General features: G+C 44.9%; 1 protein-coding gene across 3 annotated transcripts in view; it reads right to left on the bottom strand.

The window, feature by feature from the left end:
- The window catches only part of Ncapd3 (non-SMC condensin II complex subunit D3), a 74,160-nt gene continuing 55,415 nt past the window's right edge, over window positions 1-18,745 (bottom strand). For all 3 annotated transcript variants that reach the window (XM_013119443.3, XM_040729706.1, XM_040729707.1), the window contains 11 exons: window positions 13,916-14,053; window positions 13,495-13,628; window positions 13,092-13,288; window positions 8,904-9,014; window positions 7,276-7,458; window positions 6,601-6,767; window positions 6,220-6,359; window positions 5,083-5,157; window positions 591-665; window positions 445-505; window positions 1-375 (listed from right to left, as the gene is read on the bottom strand). In XM_013119443.3, coding sequence (XP_012974897.1) covers window positions 267-375; window positions 445-505; window positions 591-665; window positions 5,083-5,157; window positions 6,220-6,359; window positions 6,601-6,767; window positions 7,276-7,458; window positions 8,904-9,014; window positions 13,092-13,288; window positions 13,495-13,628; window positions 13,916-14,053 — 1,390 coding nt within the window. In that variant the 3' untranslated portion in view covers window positions 1-266. The remainder of the gene's footprint in view (window positions 376-444; window positions 506-590; window positions 666-5,082; window positions 5,158-6,219; window positions 6,360-6,600; window positions 6,768-7,275; window positions 7,459-8,903; window positions 9,015-13,091; window positions 13,289-13,494; window positions 13,629-13,915; window positions 14,054-18,745) is intronic.

Raw genomic sequence — 18,745 nt, 5'->3', positions numbered from 1 at the left:
TCACAATATTAAATAGCTTATTGTTATTGTAAAAAAGTCTAAATATGTCATCTCTCTCTATATTTACAAATCTCGACTACAGTAACATAAGGAGAAACATGGAAGGCTGGTTAGCCAAACACAAGTTAAACAGGGCCATGTTGGTGTCCTACCAAAGGACTTGGCAATGTATAGGCAAGTCTGTCCACCGCAGACCGTGCCATGCAGTCTTTCCCCTTCCATAGGGGAAAGGCAATGTCCCCGAAGCTATTACTGAGGCACGGGTTTCAGTTGGCTGTCTTCAGGGGGGCCTTGCGGAGGGACCTCCTGCTGGATCTCGGGCTGCCCTTGTTTCTGGCTAGAGACTTTACATTCCACTGTGGAGACTGTGGAGGCCTGGAGAAGAAAATGTACAGTCAATGAAAAGAAAAAGCTCTACAAAAATGCCCACCCAAGAGAACTTACGATTTATCAGGCAGCGATAAACATAAAATGTCATTTCCTTGATCCTGAGCTTCGATTTTTTCTGAAAAGGAGTCAAACACAAATTTAGTTTTTCCAGAACTTCAAAGGCAGTGGGTGTCCTGATCAGAAGAAAACCCAGAACTTACCTTTGGTGAAAAGTGGAGTTGCTGGTGTACCTATGTAACTGACCCCTGCTCCAAATGTGACATTACCGATGGACTCTGGGGAAAGGGGAAAAAGTGTTAATAAGAATTCAGTAATACACAGACATCAAATGCAGGGACTTAAGTGACAGTCATCAAGTTCTCTCTTCTCTGGTTTTCAGTCCTAGCCTCTACCTCACACACACTCATCAAAAGCTTCTGTGTGCCTCGGGACTGCACCCAGATGGAGACACCATCAGCCTCTCGTGACTTCCTCTGTCCACTGGGGCCTTTCTAAGGTTGCACATAGCCCAGGCCTTCATTCGCACACACCCAGAGCTTCTCCCATCACGCTCACATCTTCCTTCAGTGACTGACCATATGGAGGTGACCCTCAACTTCCCTCCTGGTTCTTTCTCTTTCCATTTCCTATGTGTCTCACCTGTATTTACTAAGGAGATGTCAAAACACATTGCTTATGCCCCTGGCATTTCTTCCGTGTTACTACGTGTTGGAAAGATTGATACGTGCTCCTCTAAAGTTTTACCACAGGCTGTATCTCTGTATGGAGTCAGTATCCACCCTGTCCACTCTCCTTCCTTGTTCCTGTCCTAGCTCACCGTACGCATCTCAGTCTGTCTCGCCCGGCACTCTAGATCTTTCCTGTTGTATCCCTGACCTCGAAGGTCTCCTCAGCCTGTAGCTCACACTTAGAAAAACAAAGTAGACTGGGATTGTGTTCTGTTCTTTCACCAGCAGAAATTCAAGTCACTCATAGTCCGTTTGTATGAGACATAAAAGTGTCTTAACACAGTATCTGGTGCAAGCTAAGTGCCAAGGAAATAATTTGTTTGCTATAATTCCCTATGTTACTGGGGCCATGCTGCTTTAAAGAGCAGGTAAAGATAGTGTCCTGGTTAGGTATCCTGATGGGGCTCTGTCTATCCAGGAGAACCTAAAATCTACCAGTATGCATTAGCCTCAAGCCACCTTTATAAACTCAGAAACTTCATGAACATGGTTTAATCCACTTGAGACCCCTGGGCACAAGGATGAGCTTTCTTCAGCAGGCCCTAGCCTGTCATACCTATGTGCACATTCAACTCCACTGTCACCGCTACCTGCCCATGACACACTGCCCCATCCTGGAGTCCTACAGCTATAGCTTTGGTGCATTGTGGATCAGCCAAAGGTGTTAAAAACACCACGAGGGAGCAGAGCCTGAGTTCACTTGCTGCATTCCTGTGGGCATGTGTGAGGTTTGCTCCAGAGCTCCCGATTTTCACATTCTATCATCTAAGGAGCATACAATGACCCTTCATGGATGGAAACATGGTAACACCCACTGCAGTGCTGGACCACTGACAGCTCAAGCTCTGCTAACACACTGGCAGAGAATCTCATCTTTTGCTATTACCATCAAGCAGCACGGGGCTGCTTGTTTCTGTCCCTGGAAGGTCTCTACCTGCACCCCTGCCTCTGCCTCACATTGACTCTCCCAGCTGGAAGGCTATATGCATCCTGGGTGGTTCTCACAGCTCTAGTGCACTCTGCTCAGAATTCAAAGGCAGGATGAGAAATCAGGAAAAGTTCCACTCACAATAGCTAAATAAAAAATGTCTAATGGGCTGGAGAGAGGACATGCTATACAATGACAGCTATAAAATGCTGAAGGGGAAAAAAGGTATCAGATAATAGACTTCCTGTGTGGGATAAAGAGATGGCTGGCTCAGCTATTGAAGGCTAGACTCAACCAAAAAGATAGGACTTCCCATATTTATGGATCACCAGAATTCACATGAAAACTGATATATAAAATAGTCAATGATTATCACAACTGATATTTGCAGAAATAGAAAAAAAATTCTAAAATTCACACAGAAGCACAAAAGACCCCAAAATAGCCAAAGCAGAGATTAAGTAGAGAGGATGCTGGAGTAGCAGCAGTGCCTACGTTCATTAGGCTACTCAGACTCAGCGTAGTGGCAGGGCTGTCACAGCTCAGGGGAGCAGAAGACCCACACACCAACCTGAACAGCGGGGCCACTTCACTTTCAACAAAGGTGCCTTAAAATAAAGGGGAAACCCTACCCTCTTCAACAAGTAAATGGCACAAGGAAGACAGACTCTACCTACAGAACAGTACAATGAAATGCTTTTCACCCTTGGCAAAAATCATCTGGAAATGGGGCAAAGGCCTCAATGTAAGACTTTCACACTGCTAGAGGAAACACGGGGCAATTTTCTAGATACAATCATGGGTAATGACTTTCTGAATAGAATTCTAGAAACCCAAGAAATGACAGCAAGACCTGAGAAACGGGATTGCATCAAATCAATGACAAAGCTCTACACAGCACAGGAAACAGCAGAGTGATGAAACAATCTACAGAGTGGGGTGAAAATCTTTGTTGCTCCTCTGGTGGAGTTAACAGTCATAGTATAAGAATTAAAACAAATTCCAAAGAACAAAATCCAGTGGATAAATGGACACATTAATCCAACAAGTTCTCAAAGTGCATGTGGCCAATAAATCATGGAGAGATGCTCTATAACAGCTGTCAGGAAAATGGGATCATAGCTAAAATGATACCAGATGCCAAGCTCTTCAGAATGGGTCGTTACCACCAAGGAAAGTGCTAGGGAGGGTGCCAGGTCAGGGTGGGGACCTATAAATCATCTGGCAGTAGCAGGGCATGCATGCTCTGACAGTTCTCCCAAGGAGGAGAGAACAGGGGCCCTTCTTTAAGCCTTCTTTCCTGGTTCAAAATACAGATGGGTAGCAACTGCACAGTCAGAGAAAAAACAGGCAGTGTCTCGACCCAGTGACACCCAGTTTGATTTTCCATCCAAGCTGAGTCCATACATGCAGATTAGAGCAGCATGAATGCACCATGCCAGATTTCACTGCTAAGCAACACATGCTGCCAGGAAACCAACTGAAGACTGACACCAGGGACTCATGGGATACGCAAAGCTAAAATGAGGTACATGTGCTCTGCTTCTATAGCATATGGTACCTAAGTGCCAAAATAGAAACGCTTTGTTCCCCTGAGCCAGAACACTGAACATAAAAACTTCTCTCTGTAAGAGGAGGACAATTTTACATATCTAACGTCATACCTGCTGGTACTCAACAAGTCATAATCACTGCCTCAACATCAAAAGCTGCCATGATGAAGTTATCCAAGGAAAAGTAGGGTAGGAATTCTGATCATTCACAGTAATCTTCCTGAAAAGGGGGTCCTGGATGACAAGGACTTATAACCTCTTGCATATTTTAAGACATCAAAGCACCATAAGTTAACAGAATGGCAAGTAGCCAGAATCCAGGAGGTATGCCTGGAGAGTACATGGGCTGAATGCATCAGTGTCTCACGGAAGCTCTGTTCTCATCTCACCATCACAGGAACCAAAGGGAGAGTCAGGCCTAGAGGGGCACAGAGGTCACAATCTGGTGTTTTTGAACAGCCAGGGGCTCTGTGGCTGGCCTCATACAGGCAGGAATAACACAGCTTCCAACAAACAGCAAGGACACAAAGAATGAAGCTGAAGTGTGGGGTGCAGTGTGGAGAGGTCTGAGGGCTCTCCATTTAGAATGAAGAGTGGCTTGGCACAGGCACCCCAGCATGCACAGCTGGGGCAGGGCAGGGTATGCACACCAGGCAGACTCTCAGGAACTAGAGTATGCATGTCAGCCAGCAGTGGTCTCTAGTCCAAGATGAACAACGCCCATCTTAAAATGTGGCAATTGAAAATGACCTCAAATCTGAATTATTGCAACACAAAGTCAAAGTGGAAAACAACTCATATGATGGTGACAGTCAAAACAGGTTTTATATTATTCTAGGCTATACAGTAAACAAATGAATTTCGTGTTTAAAGTTGGGTCCCATTCCAAAGATGCCTCATTAAATATATGCAAATATACCAAAATCTTGGAACTGGAAGTTTCAAGAGATCTTAAGTTGTAAACACTTCTGATGTCAGCCTTTTAGGTAAGGGTCTTCTCCCTGGGTAAGTTTTTATTTGGTTTGGGAGAATAAGAAGCTAACTTTTCTGACTTAGGACATTGGGAGCATACATACAATAGGAAGTGAGGAGACCCAGGGCAGAACCCTAGAGCACACAAGATACATGCAGTACCAACCCCTGACCACAGCCTAGGGCAAACCAGACTGGTAGCGGTCACCTCCGTACTGTTACTTTGGGATGTGACCTGACCTATCTGTTCCCTCAGATCACACAGGATCCCTCTCAGGTTGTGAGTTTTAGCTGAGTTAATGAATGAACCACTGGGATGAGTGCTTCCTGTCCAGAGAACTCTCCATCAAGTAAGAACAGTCGCCATAAGCATGCAGTTTGGAGAGAAGCCCAGTGAGCACCAGCCGCCGGTTACAAGAACTATCTTACAGTGGAAGGATCACCACTAGTGTTACTATGGCAACTGGAGGGAAAGATCGGAAAAACTAGCATATTCCAACGAGTTACTTACTCTCTGGGGTGCTGATTGCCCGTTTAGCTACATGTTTCACAACTGTATCAGACTCTTGCTCCATGCTTAAGGAAGCTGGGAAGATAGAACAGAAAAATCCATCAGTGCAAAATCCCAAAGCAGCATCATACAGAAAAAGGAAAAAAAGAAAAATAAGAAAATAAGCTACATGTGAAAAGTAAAAATTTTTAAGTGACTTAACAAACCGGTCACAGAAATTAAGAAAACAATGCAAAATAAAAGTTAAGGCTCCAGGGCAATGTCTATACTCAAAGTGTTCATGGAAGCGGAAACTCAAACTATGCTATTTTTGCATTTTTGACAGTTTGGCAATGTAACAGTTTCATTTTTACATATATATGTTTAAATGATTTATTACTGTTATTATTTCGGAGACAAGGGCTCACTCTGTAGCTGGCCTGAAAATCAAGACCGTCCTTCTGCTTCATCCTCCCAAGTGCTGGATTATAGGTGCAGACCACCAAACCCAGCTTAGGCCTTTGCCACTGGAAATAATTTTGCATAGAAGACTACTTACAAAGACTTTTACTGTGTCATTTACTTAAAAAAACTGAAAAGCATCAAAACTTTCAAGAATAGGGTAGTGACAAAAGGCTCAGGACTTCCAGTTTAAGATGGGAAGCTATAAAGTCACTGAACACGAGTTCTGAAACACTCATGGAATCATTTTCACTATGCATCTTACAGGTGTGTACATGAAGCAAGTTATAAAGCAACACAATAAGAACCCAGTCATAAATAAAACACATGTATGTTAGGACAGTGATGGCTTTAACACCCCATTTTCCAAATCCCTTAGCACAGGAAATATGCTCAGCCTTAATCTTAAATCTCCAATCAGTGTTATTTAAGGACAACAGAAAACATTTTCTGCTGGGTGGTGGTGGTGGCACACACCTTTAATCCCAGCACTCGGAAGGCAAATCTCTGGGAGTTTGAGGCCAGCCTGGACTTACATGTTCCAGGACAGTCAGGGCTGCACAGAGAAACCATATCTCAGGGGGAAAATAGAAAAAAAGAAAAGGAAAAAAGGTAAGACTTTAAAAGGAATGAGACATATAGTGGCTTTTTGAACTGCACATGCTCAATCGATCTGGTGGCAACCTTAAGGCTTACCATAGCTTCGGGGTTTTTCTGGGCTTCCAGACTCTACACTGAAAGGCAATGATCCTAAGCTGCGCCTGTGACTCCTGCTCTTCGACTCGACAGCTTTCTTGACTGAATTCAGGATTGCGATGGTACTCAGGGACATGGACCTGTGGAGACAAGATCCCAGACACTGACTGCAAGTGCAGACACCACGGAGGCATCGGTTCCCAGCCACTTCCTTTCTGACAGACTGTTCAAACCCTCTTCCCAGTGTCCCGGGGAAGCGTGTGGTGTGAGGCGCCCGGCACACAGTGATGAGACAGTGCTGGTTGAGGCCTGGTGGGAATGGAAAGATGACTAGGACACCTCGAGAGACTCAGGCAGCTGCCGTCTCAGTGGGCTCCCTACCTGGCACTGGGTATCATCGTCAGAGGTCCGTTTTCGGATATGGGAGACAGAGTTGGTGTGAAGCTGGACCCAGGCGCTGAAGGCTGGCTATTGGCCAGAGGCGCATTAGCATTTTCCTGGTCAGCAGCAGCAGCAGCATCAGGTACGGCTTGTAAGTCAGGAGCACCCTATTCCAGGAGTAAGCAAGAACATCATCAAATGCTACGAGAAGTGCCCTAGTAATCCACTTTCACCCTGGGTAAGGTCAACTACGACCTTCCCTTTACGACAGAGCTATCCACAAACAGCCTCACACGGATGCTGTGTCAGGTTTATCTTTCCCTTTTAATACAGCATATCTGCTTGGGCTCCGTAGACAAAAGACTGTGAGCACCAGCTCCACTCACAAACACCCTCACAGACAATAAGCTCTATAGGGCAGACTCAATACAGAAGCCATGGAAAGATGGAGGCGGAGGTGGTATGCTCTGCCAGTGTACCTACTGGGAACTCACGTTCTAATGATTATCACACTTGAGCTACTGGTGTGTCTATCACATGTAACAAGCTGGCGAGCAAGGAACAAGCCCGGGATCTCAACTCCAACCTCTGATTACAGATTTTTGAGGCATGCAAAGAGAAACTGACTGCAAGTAGCAGCCTAGAGAGCTGGTGAACCGTGGCGGCCTCTCGTACCTGCACGGGCTGTGTTCTGTCACCGCCTTCGGCCACTCTGCTCACATCTGCATGGGCTGTCAGAGCTTGCTCCTGAGCTAACTGTTCGTTGTACTTCTTCATGTCATACTCAAGTTCAGCGGCCAGCTGTTTGTCAACTGCAAAGAAGTCTTTGATCTCATCTCGGTAATCCTGCATCACTTCCTGAAACAGACACAGAGCACCCTTTAGTACCTTCCAGATAAACAGTGAGGTCTTCCTGGTGTGGTGCACTCCTGCAATCCCAGCACCGGGGCAGGTGAGAGGGGAGGATCCTGAGTTCCGGGTAAGCTCAAGCTACACAGCACACCTATCTCCCCAGGAACAGTCAATCATCAGTACCCGTGATGCAATTAATGGCGTTTTCTGAGGAAACACTGACCACGTAAGCAGGTGACCATGATGTGAGTTATTAGCTAACAGTTGTGGCCTCTCAGGACACTTCCTGTCTAGCCGCCACGTTGATAGGAAAGGTCCCTGTGGAGGTCACAGAGGTGGTGCAGGCTGGAAGCTGCTCATGTCTGCATCAGCTTTCCTCACTGGTGCCCCGGGAGGAGGGAGGGAAGGGGGTAAGCCACAGCAACAAAAAGCAAACTAAGTGAGCTCATCTTCCCCAGATGACCTTCCCTAGGAGGCAAACTATTTGAAAAATTCTATTCGGGGTCATTTTGCTGCAGTCCTTTAAGGAGAGCTTTCCAACTTTTCAAAGAAACATTTTAAGACAGAAGAAAACTTACAGGTGTCAGTTTTCCCCTTCTGCCACATGGGATCTGGGACGGAATGTGACAGTAAGTACCTTTGTCTACTGAGCTATCCTGCCATCCCTAATTCAGCGGGGAGGGAGGGGCTTTGGTCCTGCCTCGTCTTGGTATGCCAGACTTTGTGGACTCTCCAAGGAAGGCCTTATCCTCTCTGAGTAGATGAGGGGGTGGGGGCAGGAGAAGGTGAGAGAGGGGCAACTGGGGTTGGTATGTAAAATGAAAAAAATTTTTAATAAAAAAACAAATATGAACAAAGAAAAAGCTGCTACATTAAAGGAGAAAAATGTGCCTCTTTCTGAATTTCTTTTTTTCTTTTTCTTTTTGTCAAAGGCCTGAGGCCTTGCTTAGTCTGTACTTTAGGTAAACACATGCCGTTTTGCGAAGGTAGCTTCTTGTGGCCCCTGCTTCACAGACAGCCCAGGAACAGCAGGTGCCCTCAAGGCAACACACTATCTATCCCTGTGTGTGTGATCCTGCCACAGGCCCATAAAAAGCAAACACCCAACATTAAACGTAACTACTAATTTCCAGCCCATCCTTACAGGGTGGATAAGGACACTGTCTTGTCCTTAGCCTTATTGGAGAAGATCTTTAGACTGGAACCTCTTCCCAAGGAAGGATACATAGGTTCAGAACATGACTGTTTTTAAAGCTCAACTGCCTCTGAAACAGAAGGTGTCTCTGCCAGACTCTTCAGTATCTCAGCAGTCCCAGGCCAGCCTGGTAGGGACAACGCTACACAGACTAGGTTTCATAGCATTCTGAGTTCTCATTCACCATCTAGACTAAGCAATGAACCTGGGACAGTGGGGATGGGGAGGAGAACCCCACAGCAAGCTCCTCACTTACCCTGAGGTAGTTCATGAGTTCCCGCAGAGCAGGAATCTTGTTTTTCTCCAGCACAGTCTTCAGGGAGGTGATGATTGGAATAATATTCTCTATGAAATTCCTCTTTTGAACCTGCAGGGACACAAACAAAAGCATGCACAAACATCTGAAAAGTAACTTTTCCTTGATCCACTTCTTTAAGCACACCAAATTTAGTAGACTACAGAGGCTTGTCTGCCATTTGACCAGGACACTGGGAATGAAGAGCGTGTATGTCCAGCTTGTCCTCACACGTCAAGTGCCGCAGCACGTGCAGGCTTGTACATCAGAATGCACATTAACACCATTTAACATGTTCTGAGAACAAGGAGTAGAAATATGATGAGGAACTTGACAAAAAGTTCCAATCTCCACACAGCCCTGATGCACCCTTGGCCCTGGCTCTACCCGCAGCCTTCCTTTTGAAAGACAATCTGTTCATGCTGACTACCAAAGAGAAACATACTCTTGTGTGTAAAAAGACAGTGATCTCTGGTTGAGCAAGCATGACGATGGTCAGATTTTTTGTTTGTTTTTGTGTGTGTGTGTGCCTTTTAATGTGCATATGTAACCCTGTAATATACTAGTGCGACCTGGGCCATATAATATCTGCACTTAGGAACCTGAGGAAGGAAGATCAAGAGTTTGAGGCCAACCTGAAACACACAGTAAGATCTTTCTCACAAACAAACGAATGGTATGTGACTTAAATAATCAGTAACTGAGATACTGTGCAATAAATCTTAGAATTAAAAATAATTCATTATATTACCCTACACATGTAAGATTTCTCTTTCTGATGCTAAAATGTACTCCATCTTTCCATTTAAAGCTAACGGTCTTTCTTGCCTGCATACCACTCATTTCTGAAGCTTTGGGTCAGTGTCCCTAAAACAGGATAATGAGTAAAGGAATACCCAGGCTAACAAACATGCATCTGAACATACAGCAAATTTAGGAACTGTCTTTAAAAGTGGTCTAAATGCACTCAACAAATATTTTGAAGCATATTCTGTCCTAGATACAAGCAAACCTCTGGACACACAGAAATAACATCTAGACTTTCTGTCCTCACATTGCTTCCAAACCAGGGTGTGATGTGACAAATGGCAGGCAATGGCAAATTGCAGGGAGCGAGGGAACTGATGTAGAGGAAGGATACCCGGGAAGACAAGAGTCGGCAAGAATGTGCATGTGTAAAGAGAGCACTTAGATAGAAGAACCAGGACCAAAGGCACAGAACAGAACACGTCTGGGGTACTGAGAAAGGGAAGGAATACAGGGAAGGTAGGTAATTTTCCATGTTTTTGAGAATCCAGATTTTATCCAGGTGACAGGATACCACCAAGGTAGTATCATATAACATCTGATACATTTACTGATTTTTTTAAAATTTTGTATTTTGTAGATGTATGTGTGTCTGAATTCATGTGTGTGCCACAGGCACACAGGAGCCCACAAAAATCAGAAATGCATCAGGGTCCCTGGGACCCGAGTTAAGGCCACTGTGAGTGAGTTACCACAAAAATCAGAAGTGCACCAGGTTCCCTGGGACCCGAGTTAAGGCCACTGTGAGTGAGTTACCACAAAAATCAGGAGTGCATCAGGGTCGCTGGAACCCGAGTTAAGGCCACTGTGAGTGAGTTACCACAAAAATCAGAAGTGCATCAGGGTCCCTGGGACCCGAGTTAAGGCCACTGTGAGTGAGTTACCACAAAAATCAGGAGTGCACCAGGTTCCCTGGAACCCGAGTTAAGGCCACTGTGAGTGAGTTACCACAAAAATCAGGAGTGCATCAGGGTCCCTGGGACCCGAGTTAAGGCCACTGTGAGTGAGTTACCACAAAAATCAGGAGTGCACCAGGTTCCCTGGGACCCGAGTTAAGGCCACTGTGAGTGAGTTACCACAAAAATCAGAAGTGCACCAGGTTCCCTGGGACCCGAGTTAAGGCCACTGTGAGTGAGTTACCACAAAAATCAGCAGTGCACCAGGTTCCCTGGAACCCGAGTTAAGGCCACTGTGAGTTAGTTACCACAAAAATCAGGAGTGCATCAGGTTCCCTGGAACCCGAGTTAAGGCCACTGTGAGTGAGTTACCACAAAAATCAGAAGTGCACCAGGTTCCCTGGGACCCGAGTTAAGGCCACTGTGAGTTAGTTACCACAAAAATCAGAAGTGCACCAGGTTCCCTGGGACCCGAGTTAAGGCCACTGTGAGTGAGTTACCACAAAAATCAGGAGTGCATCAGGGTCGCTGGAACCCGAGTTAAGGCCACTGTGAGTGAGTTACCACAAAAATCAGCAGTGCATCAGGGTCCCTGGGACCCGAGTTAAGGCCACTGTGAGTGAGTTACCACAAAAATCAGGAGTGCACCAGGTTCCCTGGAACCCGAGTTAAGGCCACTGTGAGTGAGTTACCACAAAAATCAGGAGTGCATCAGGGTCCCTGGGACCCGAGTTAAGGCCACTGTGAGTGAGTTACCACAAAAATCAGGAGTGCACCAGGTTCCCTGGGACCCGAGTTAAGGCCACTGTGAGTGAGTTACCACAAAAATCAGGAGTGCACCAGGTTCCCTGGGACCCGAGTTAAGGCCACTGTGAGTGAGTTACCACAAAAATCAGGAGTGCACCAGGTTCCCTGGGACCCGAGTTAAGGCCACTGTGAGTGAGTTACCACAAAAATCAGGAGTGCACCAGGTTCCCTGGAACCCGAGTTAAGGCCACTGTGAGTTAGTTACCACAAAAATCAGAAGTGCATCAGGGTCTCTGGGACCCGAGTTAAGGCCACTGTGAGTGAGTTACCACAAAAATCAGAAGTGCATCAGGGTCCCTGGAACCCGAGTTAAGGCCACTGTGAGTGAGTTACCACAAAAATCAGGAGTGCATCAGGGTCCCTGGGACCCGAGTTAAGGCCACTGTGAGTTAGTTACCACAAAAATCAGAAGTGCATCAGGGTCCCTGGGTCCCGAGTTAAGGCCACTGTGAGTGAGTTACCACAAAAATCAGAAGTGCATCAGGGTCCCTGGAACCCGAGTTAAGGCCACTGTGAGTGAGTTACCACAAAAATCAGGAGTGCATCAGGTTCCCTGGAACCCGAGTTAAGGCCACTGTGAGTGAGTTACCACAAAAATCAGAAGTGCATCAGGGTCCCTGGGACCCGAGTTAAGGCCACTGTGAGTTAGTTACCACAAAAATCAGAAGTGCATCAGGGTCCCTGGGACCCGAGTTAAGGCCACTGTGAGTTAGTTACCACAAAAATCAGAAGTGCATCAGGGTCCCTGGGACCCGAGTTAAGGCCACTGTGAGTTACCACATAGGTGCAGGGGACTGAACAGCAAGTGCTCTTAACCGATGAGCCCTCTTTGCAGCCAGCCCCACATTTATCACTTTTAAGAAAAGTTCCATGAGCATTCATGAAGCACTAAGTGTTCCACAGCACAGACCATCAGCAACCCACCACCCCCAGAAGTTCCTTGCTGCCTCAACAGCCATTTTCAATATATTCTGCAGAGGATAACTGTGCTTAAGAAAGACTGTTTCAGCAGAAGAGTGCACAGTACATGTTCTGCAAGAGAAAAACCAGAGACAGGAAGGGTGCTGACAGGAAATGACACAGGCTAAAAGAAACAACCATTGGAAAGGCAAAAGAGACAGGCATGCAAGTAAAACAGACAAGATCTTCGGAAAATTGGATGTAATCAAAATTCTTTGGGATGAAAAGATTCCAGGGTTCAGGTGGGAAATACAAACCAGACACTCAAGCTAGGTACAAGACCATGGAGCCTGCTGAGGGATGTGACAACTAGGTCTTCCCAGTCATTGAATCCCTAATTTGACTCTCTTGGTCAACTCGAACATATTCTTGGCATACCAGACCCTGCCTTTGGCTGTAGCACAAATCTCTAAAAAGGAACCTTTGGAATATAATTGCTCCATTCCCTACAAAGGACTGGGAGAAGGAACCAAGCAAGAAGAAATGATCAGTTTAGTTCTGACAGTAAATTTGAGACACCATGCACATCTGGACAGGCAAGAAATACATTCAGGCGTGAGGAAGGAGCTGTAGCTAGAGGCAGAGACTTCAGAATCACAACTATCCATAAAGCCACTGGTAAGAACAGCTCCAGGACTCAGGTACACAACCCACACTGACCAGCAGAGTGTGCACACACCTGGGAGATGATCTTCATCTGGGCTTCCTGCATGACCACATTTGCCAAAGCCATGTCGTCTTCCTCCAAGAGGTCCTTGCACACTTGAGCTCTCATTGCCAACAGCTTGATCTCCTTTGAGCTGAGGATGTCAAAGGTATCTGAGAGCAACTCGCTGGCCTCCATGTCCAGGGGCAGGATGCCATCAGTGAAGCATGCTGAGAGAGCATAGGGGAACAGTCTCTGAGAAACCCTTCAGCCAGAGGGGAAAGGGAATTCACAGAACTAGGGCAAGTCTGGGCTGTGACTGGGGGTGGGGGTGGGGGTATATAACTGATGCTAAGAAGGACAAAGAAGACATGTCTTCCACACAGACCTGCTGCTGTACTACCACCGACACAGCATTGAAGTATATCAGACATACCCAAAATACTAAGGCAGATTTTGGAAGTGACATTGAATCGCTGCTCATCTGTGAAGTGCTCGAGGAGAAACTTGTAGATTCTCATTCGTTTCTCCTTGTTTGCCTTTCCCTTTAGCAAAAACAGCCGCTTCCCTCTGTGGCACAACAGGACAATATTACTGCACTGTGTGGGTACAGGTGACAAAGATTAAATACAGCAGCCTCAAGGCTGTGTGACAAGGTTCCAGTGTCATCAGACACTACCCTTAGGAGTCCATCATTATGCCTGAATTTTCTTTTCTCATCGTGTCCAGGAGACTAATGACCACTGCAGCAGGCATCAGGTGACTGTTGCGTGAGACAGCCAACGCCTCTGGAGCCATCCATACGCCACAGCTCTTGCTGAGACACGGAGGTGTGACCACCTCAGCTGTTCACTCACCTCTCTGACTGGGAAAACTTGTTGTATTGTGCGTGTTTCTCATAGCTGTTGAAGTGGAATATACACTCGATAAAGTGCTGGAAAAACATGGTAGGGTTCCTCTTCAGCAGCAAGTGAGCCAGGCAAAACTCCCCAAGGCTGCAAAGGAAAGAGGCAAAAGGAGACCCACTTACTACTCACTGTCAGTCTACAGATAGGCTGAGAACCCCGACAGATGGAAAAGCATAGAATTCGAAACACATGCCAACAAACAGCCTCACCAGCTCAAAGCGAGTCAGGAATGCTACTCATTTGTCTGCCTAGCTCAATATTTCGTTTCAAAGTCAAGGGCCGAATAAATGCTTTCTATATCAAGTTTTACCTATTGCTAAGATCTGTAACTTTTAATTACGTGTATGACTCTGTGTAGGGGTATGTCCACAAGTTGCAGATGCCCAGTTTGTGGAGACCAGAAATGGGCTTCGAATTCCCCAGCGCCACAGTTAGAGGTTGTGAGGCACCTCATGAGGAACAGAACTGCGCCCTCTACAGGAGTAGTGCTCCTACCTGCTGAGGCATCGCTCCACTCTGCTCTATAAGCTTTTACTTCAAAACCCAAATGAAATGGTATTATCCAGCTACACTTCTAATAGAAAAAAAAAAACCAACCAACTTTCCTAAAACTCCTTCAAGAGGTCTGGCCTTCATGCCTAATGCAATGATGATTATCTGCAAATCAACACATGGCCTTCATTCTCCAAGATGTTGGCCACAATAATGAGCAAAAAACCATTTTAATACCTAAAACTTTCCATAAGAATAAAGAATAGTGGTAAGCGCTTCACAATTTGGGCTAGGGAGGCTAGTACTCTCCAGAGAGTTGATGACTGCCACTGGGCTTGGAATCACCAAGTCCTGGGTACTCTCTTTGCACCTATGGTTCCAAATTTGGCAGCCTTTCGGCATACCTGTACATAAATAATGTGACACATTTGACAAATATCACTTAGGACAAAACAAAACACAAATGTCTAACCGTTTCCAAAGTCAAACTGTCACCTGAAGTCCACCTGACCATTTCTGTGTCATCACAACAGTGAGTGAGCAAACACCAAGACTCGCTGAGAGGCCAACCCAGGTGACACTGGGCTTGGTAAGGGTCACTTGGTTTCACTGCATGGTTCAGCCACGATTCCCAGCCACCACGGGCACCAGCCAGAGCACAGACAAGGATAACTGTCATGTTTTGCACTTGGGCTTTGAAAGGCATTAGGAATTTGCTGGAAACTGACTTCTCCTAGTTGTATTTCTCAGGTTGAGAAGCAAGCTAGTCTGAATTGTGTGTATCAGTTAAAATTCAGGGAGTTCAGAAGCCATGATGTTAAACAAATTAGTTTTTCAAAGTTCTGCAGAGGACAGTCAGGCACTGCCTAGGAAACAAGGTAACAGGATAACTTTTATTATAAAAAAACATTTTTAAAAGACGGTGCCAAATACAACATATATTTTATACAAATATATTTTGATCAGTTATTCCTCTCTTCTAACTCCTCCCCACTTCCTAACCAACCAAACACCAAACTTCAAGTTATTTCTCCTTCCTCTCTAAAAAAAAAAGTAAGAAAATAGGACAAAAAGTAACAAAACCCAAACCAAAAGCCCATAAAACAAAACACTGAGGGTTTGTTTGTTTGTATTGGCCAACTACTGAGCAGGGGGCTGGCCCTGGAGTGCGGGAGATATACCCAGTCTCTCCACTGAAGAAAACTGATTTTTCCTTTCCCAGCAGATGTCAACTGCCAAGAGATGGTTGGTTAGGACTGTGTGTTGGGATTCTGTCTGACTTGAGTCTATGCAGGTCTTGTGCATGCTGCTACAGTCTCTGAGCTCACATGTGCATCAGTCCTTTGTGTCTGGAAGACACTGCTTCCTTGGTGTCATCCATGACCTCTGACTCTTGCAATCTTTCTCCCTCCTCTACCACACAGTGCCCTGGGCCTTGAGGGGATGGGGGTTTGATGAAGACATCCCTCTAAGGACGGAGAACTCCAAAGTCTCTCACTGTCTGTACACTGTCCATTGTGGGTCTGTTAATCAGCATCTACTGCAAGAAGAAGCATCTCTGGTGAGGGGTGAGTGAGGCATGATCTATGGCCATAGAGTCATTTTATTCCTATCTTTCTTTAGCACAACAGGATTAGGTTTTCCCCTGGCCCATTACCTAACTAGGATCAGGGTTTGGCTACTTTAGCAGTGTTAGGTATAGGTTCCATCTCAAGTCATGGGCCTTAAACTCAGTTTTTAGAAAAAGTAGTTAGGTACTCTCAAAACATTTGTGCCACTATTTCAGCAGTATATATATACTGCAGGCAGGTCACTGAACAATACTGATTACTATTCTCCTTTGGTAGCAGCAAAGTACCTTCCAGTACCATCAATGTGGGTCAGCAGATGGGAAGCTTCTAGTTTGGGACCAGCTGGATTTTTCCATGCTCAACGACAATTCTAAGTGTCCTCCGTAACAGGGTCTTACCACTAGGATATGAAGAGCAACCAATAGCCTTGGTAATAGTCTGTGATGCTTGAGGAAGCCCAAGAAATCCCTTTAGCCAATGACTCAACAAGATGTAACCCATTTCTGGAAATGGAGGTTTTACTTGGCATATGGTATCTATAGTTTGGGCGTTGTCTCTCCCCTAATATGGTGACTCCATTTCCTTTCGTACGTGAACATATTTTAGAAGCTTCTACAGTGGTAGGTTTCCATGGCTTTTCAAAAGGCCTTTAGTGTTAGCAGTCCCTCTCCACTTTCCTTCCTTCATCTTACCCTCTCTCCGCTCCCCAGTTAACCCTATTCAAATTTGCAATAGACAGAAGTCATGGATGACTTCAAGGAAACAGTTATCAGACACAGTAGGACTGATACACATATTCTCTCCACGATACTATATTCTATGCTCCTGTTCTCAGGAATCCCCCCATTCCTGCATCCTTGCCATCCTAACCTCTGTGGTTATTCAGGTGGTAACAACATACCGAAAGCTTAGAAGCTAACTCAGGATTGTTTAATCATTTCTCCCCACCCACTGTTTTGGGGATTTTTTTCCCTTTTTCTAGAGCTTTCTGGTTTGTTATGAAATCTCTCCAGTTTTTTATGTAGGCACTTGATGCTATGAGCTTGCCTTTTAGGATTGCCTTCATTATGTCCCATGGGTTTGGGTATGTTGTATTCTCATTTTCATCCAGTTTTAAGTTTGTAATTTTCTTGATTTCTTGGTCTAATTTTAATTCAGTAGTGAGTTTTCAGTTTCCTTCAGTTTGTGTATTTTCTGCTATTTCTGTTGTTGATACCAAGTTTTAATCCACGGTGGTCAGATACGATGTGGGATGTTATTTCACTTTTTTTATATCTGTTAAGACTTGCTCTGTGTCCTACCATGTGGCTCATTTTGGAGAAAGTTCCATGAGTTGCTGAAAAAGAAATATATTCTTTAGTGTTTCAGTGAAATGTTCTGTAAATTCTGTTCTGCCAGGACTGTCTCATTTATGATATTATTTAACTCCAGGCTTATCTGCTTAGTTTTTACCTGGATGATCTGTTTATTGGAGAGTGGGGCATCAAAGTCACCCACTATCACTGTGGTAGGGTCAATACATGATTTCCGTTGCAGTAGTAGTAGCTAGGGACTTAGGCACCCTTACATTTATTTGGTGTATGAATGTTTAGAATTGCAATGTCCTCTTGGTGGAGCTTTCCTTTAATGACCTATGTAGTGACCTTCCCTATCTCTTCTGATTAGTTCTGGTTTCAAGTTTACTTTATCAGATACTAAAATAGCAATACTTGCTTTTTTTCTTTTTTTTTGGTTTTTCGAGACACAGTTTCTCTTTATTCATTTGGAGGTTGTCCTGGAACTAGCTCTGTAGACCAGGCTGACCTCGAACTCACAAAGATCCGCCTGCCTCTGACACCCTCTGCTGGGATTAAAGGTGTGAGCCACCAAGGTTCTATTTACTTAAAATAATCTTTTTCAACCTTTTACCCTGAGGTGATGTCTGTCTTTGATGGTGAGGTGTGCTTCTTAGTTGCAGCAGAAAGATGGATCCTGTTTTCTAATCCAATCTGTTAGTTTGTGTCTTTTTAAATTTTTATTAATTAATTAATTAATTTTTGGTTTTTTGAGACAGGGTTTCTCTGTGACTCTGGAAGCTGGCCTGGAACTAGCTCTTATAGACAAGGTTAGTCTTGAACTCACAGATATCCGCCTGCCTCTGCCTTCCAAGTGCTGGGATTAAAGGCGTGTGCCACCAACACCTGGCTTAGTTTGTGTCTTTTTATTTGTGGAATTGAGACCATTAATAGAGTTACTGACGAACAGCATTTACCGATTCCTGTTATGTGTTCCCCCATCCCCTTTCTTGAGTTACTGTTCTGGAATTATTTATGTCCTCTTGGGTGTAGTTAACTTCTCTTCAGACTGAAGTTTTCCTTCTAGTGCTTTCCGTAGGCTGAACTGATGAACAGAAATATCTTTTTTTTTTTTTTTGTGGAATGTTTTCTTTCTGTTTGTTGTGATTGGTAGTTTTCTGATATCATAGTGTGGGCTGGAGTCTGTGGTCTCTCTGTTGGCAGAACATATATCCAGACGTTTCTGACTTTACGAGTTTCCACTGAAAAGGCAGACATTATTCTAATAGGACCATCTTATATGTGACTTGTCCTTTTCCCATGAACTTGAAGCTTTTAATGTCATTTCTTGTTCTATACACTTAGTGTTTTATTATGTGTGAGGGAGAATTTCTTTTCTGGTCCAGACTAGTTGGTGTTCTGTATGCTTCTTGTACCTTGAT

This window comes from Mesocricetus auratus, unplaced genomic scaffold (assembly GCF_017639785.1).
Source record: "Mesocricetus auratus isolate SY011 unplaced genomic scaffold, BCM_Maur_2.0 Super-Scaffold_100022, whole genome shotgun sequence".
NCBI classification, from domain to species: Eukaryota; Metazoa; Chordata; class Mammalia; order Rodentia; family Cricetidae; genus Mesocricetus; species Mesocricetus auratus.
Note: the sequence above shows the minus strand (reverse complement) of the source record. Positions and strands in the feature narration are given on the sequence as shown.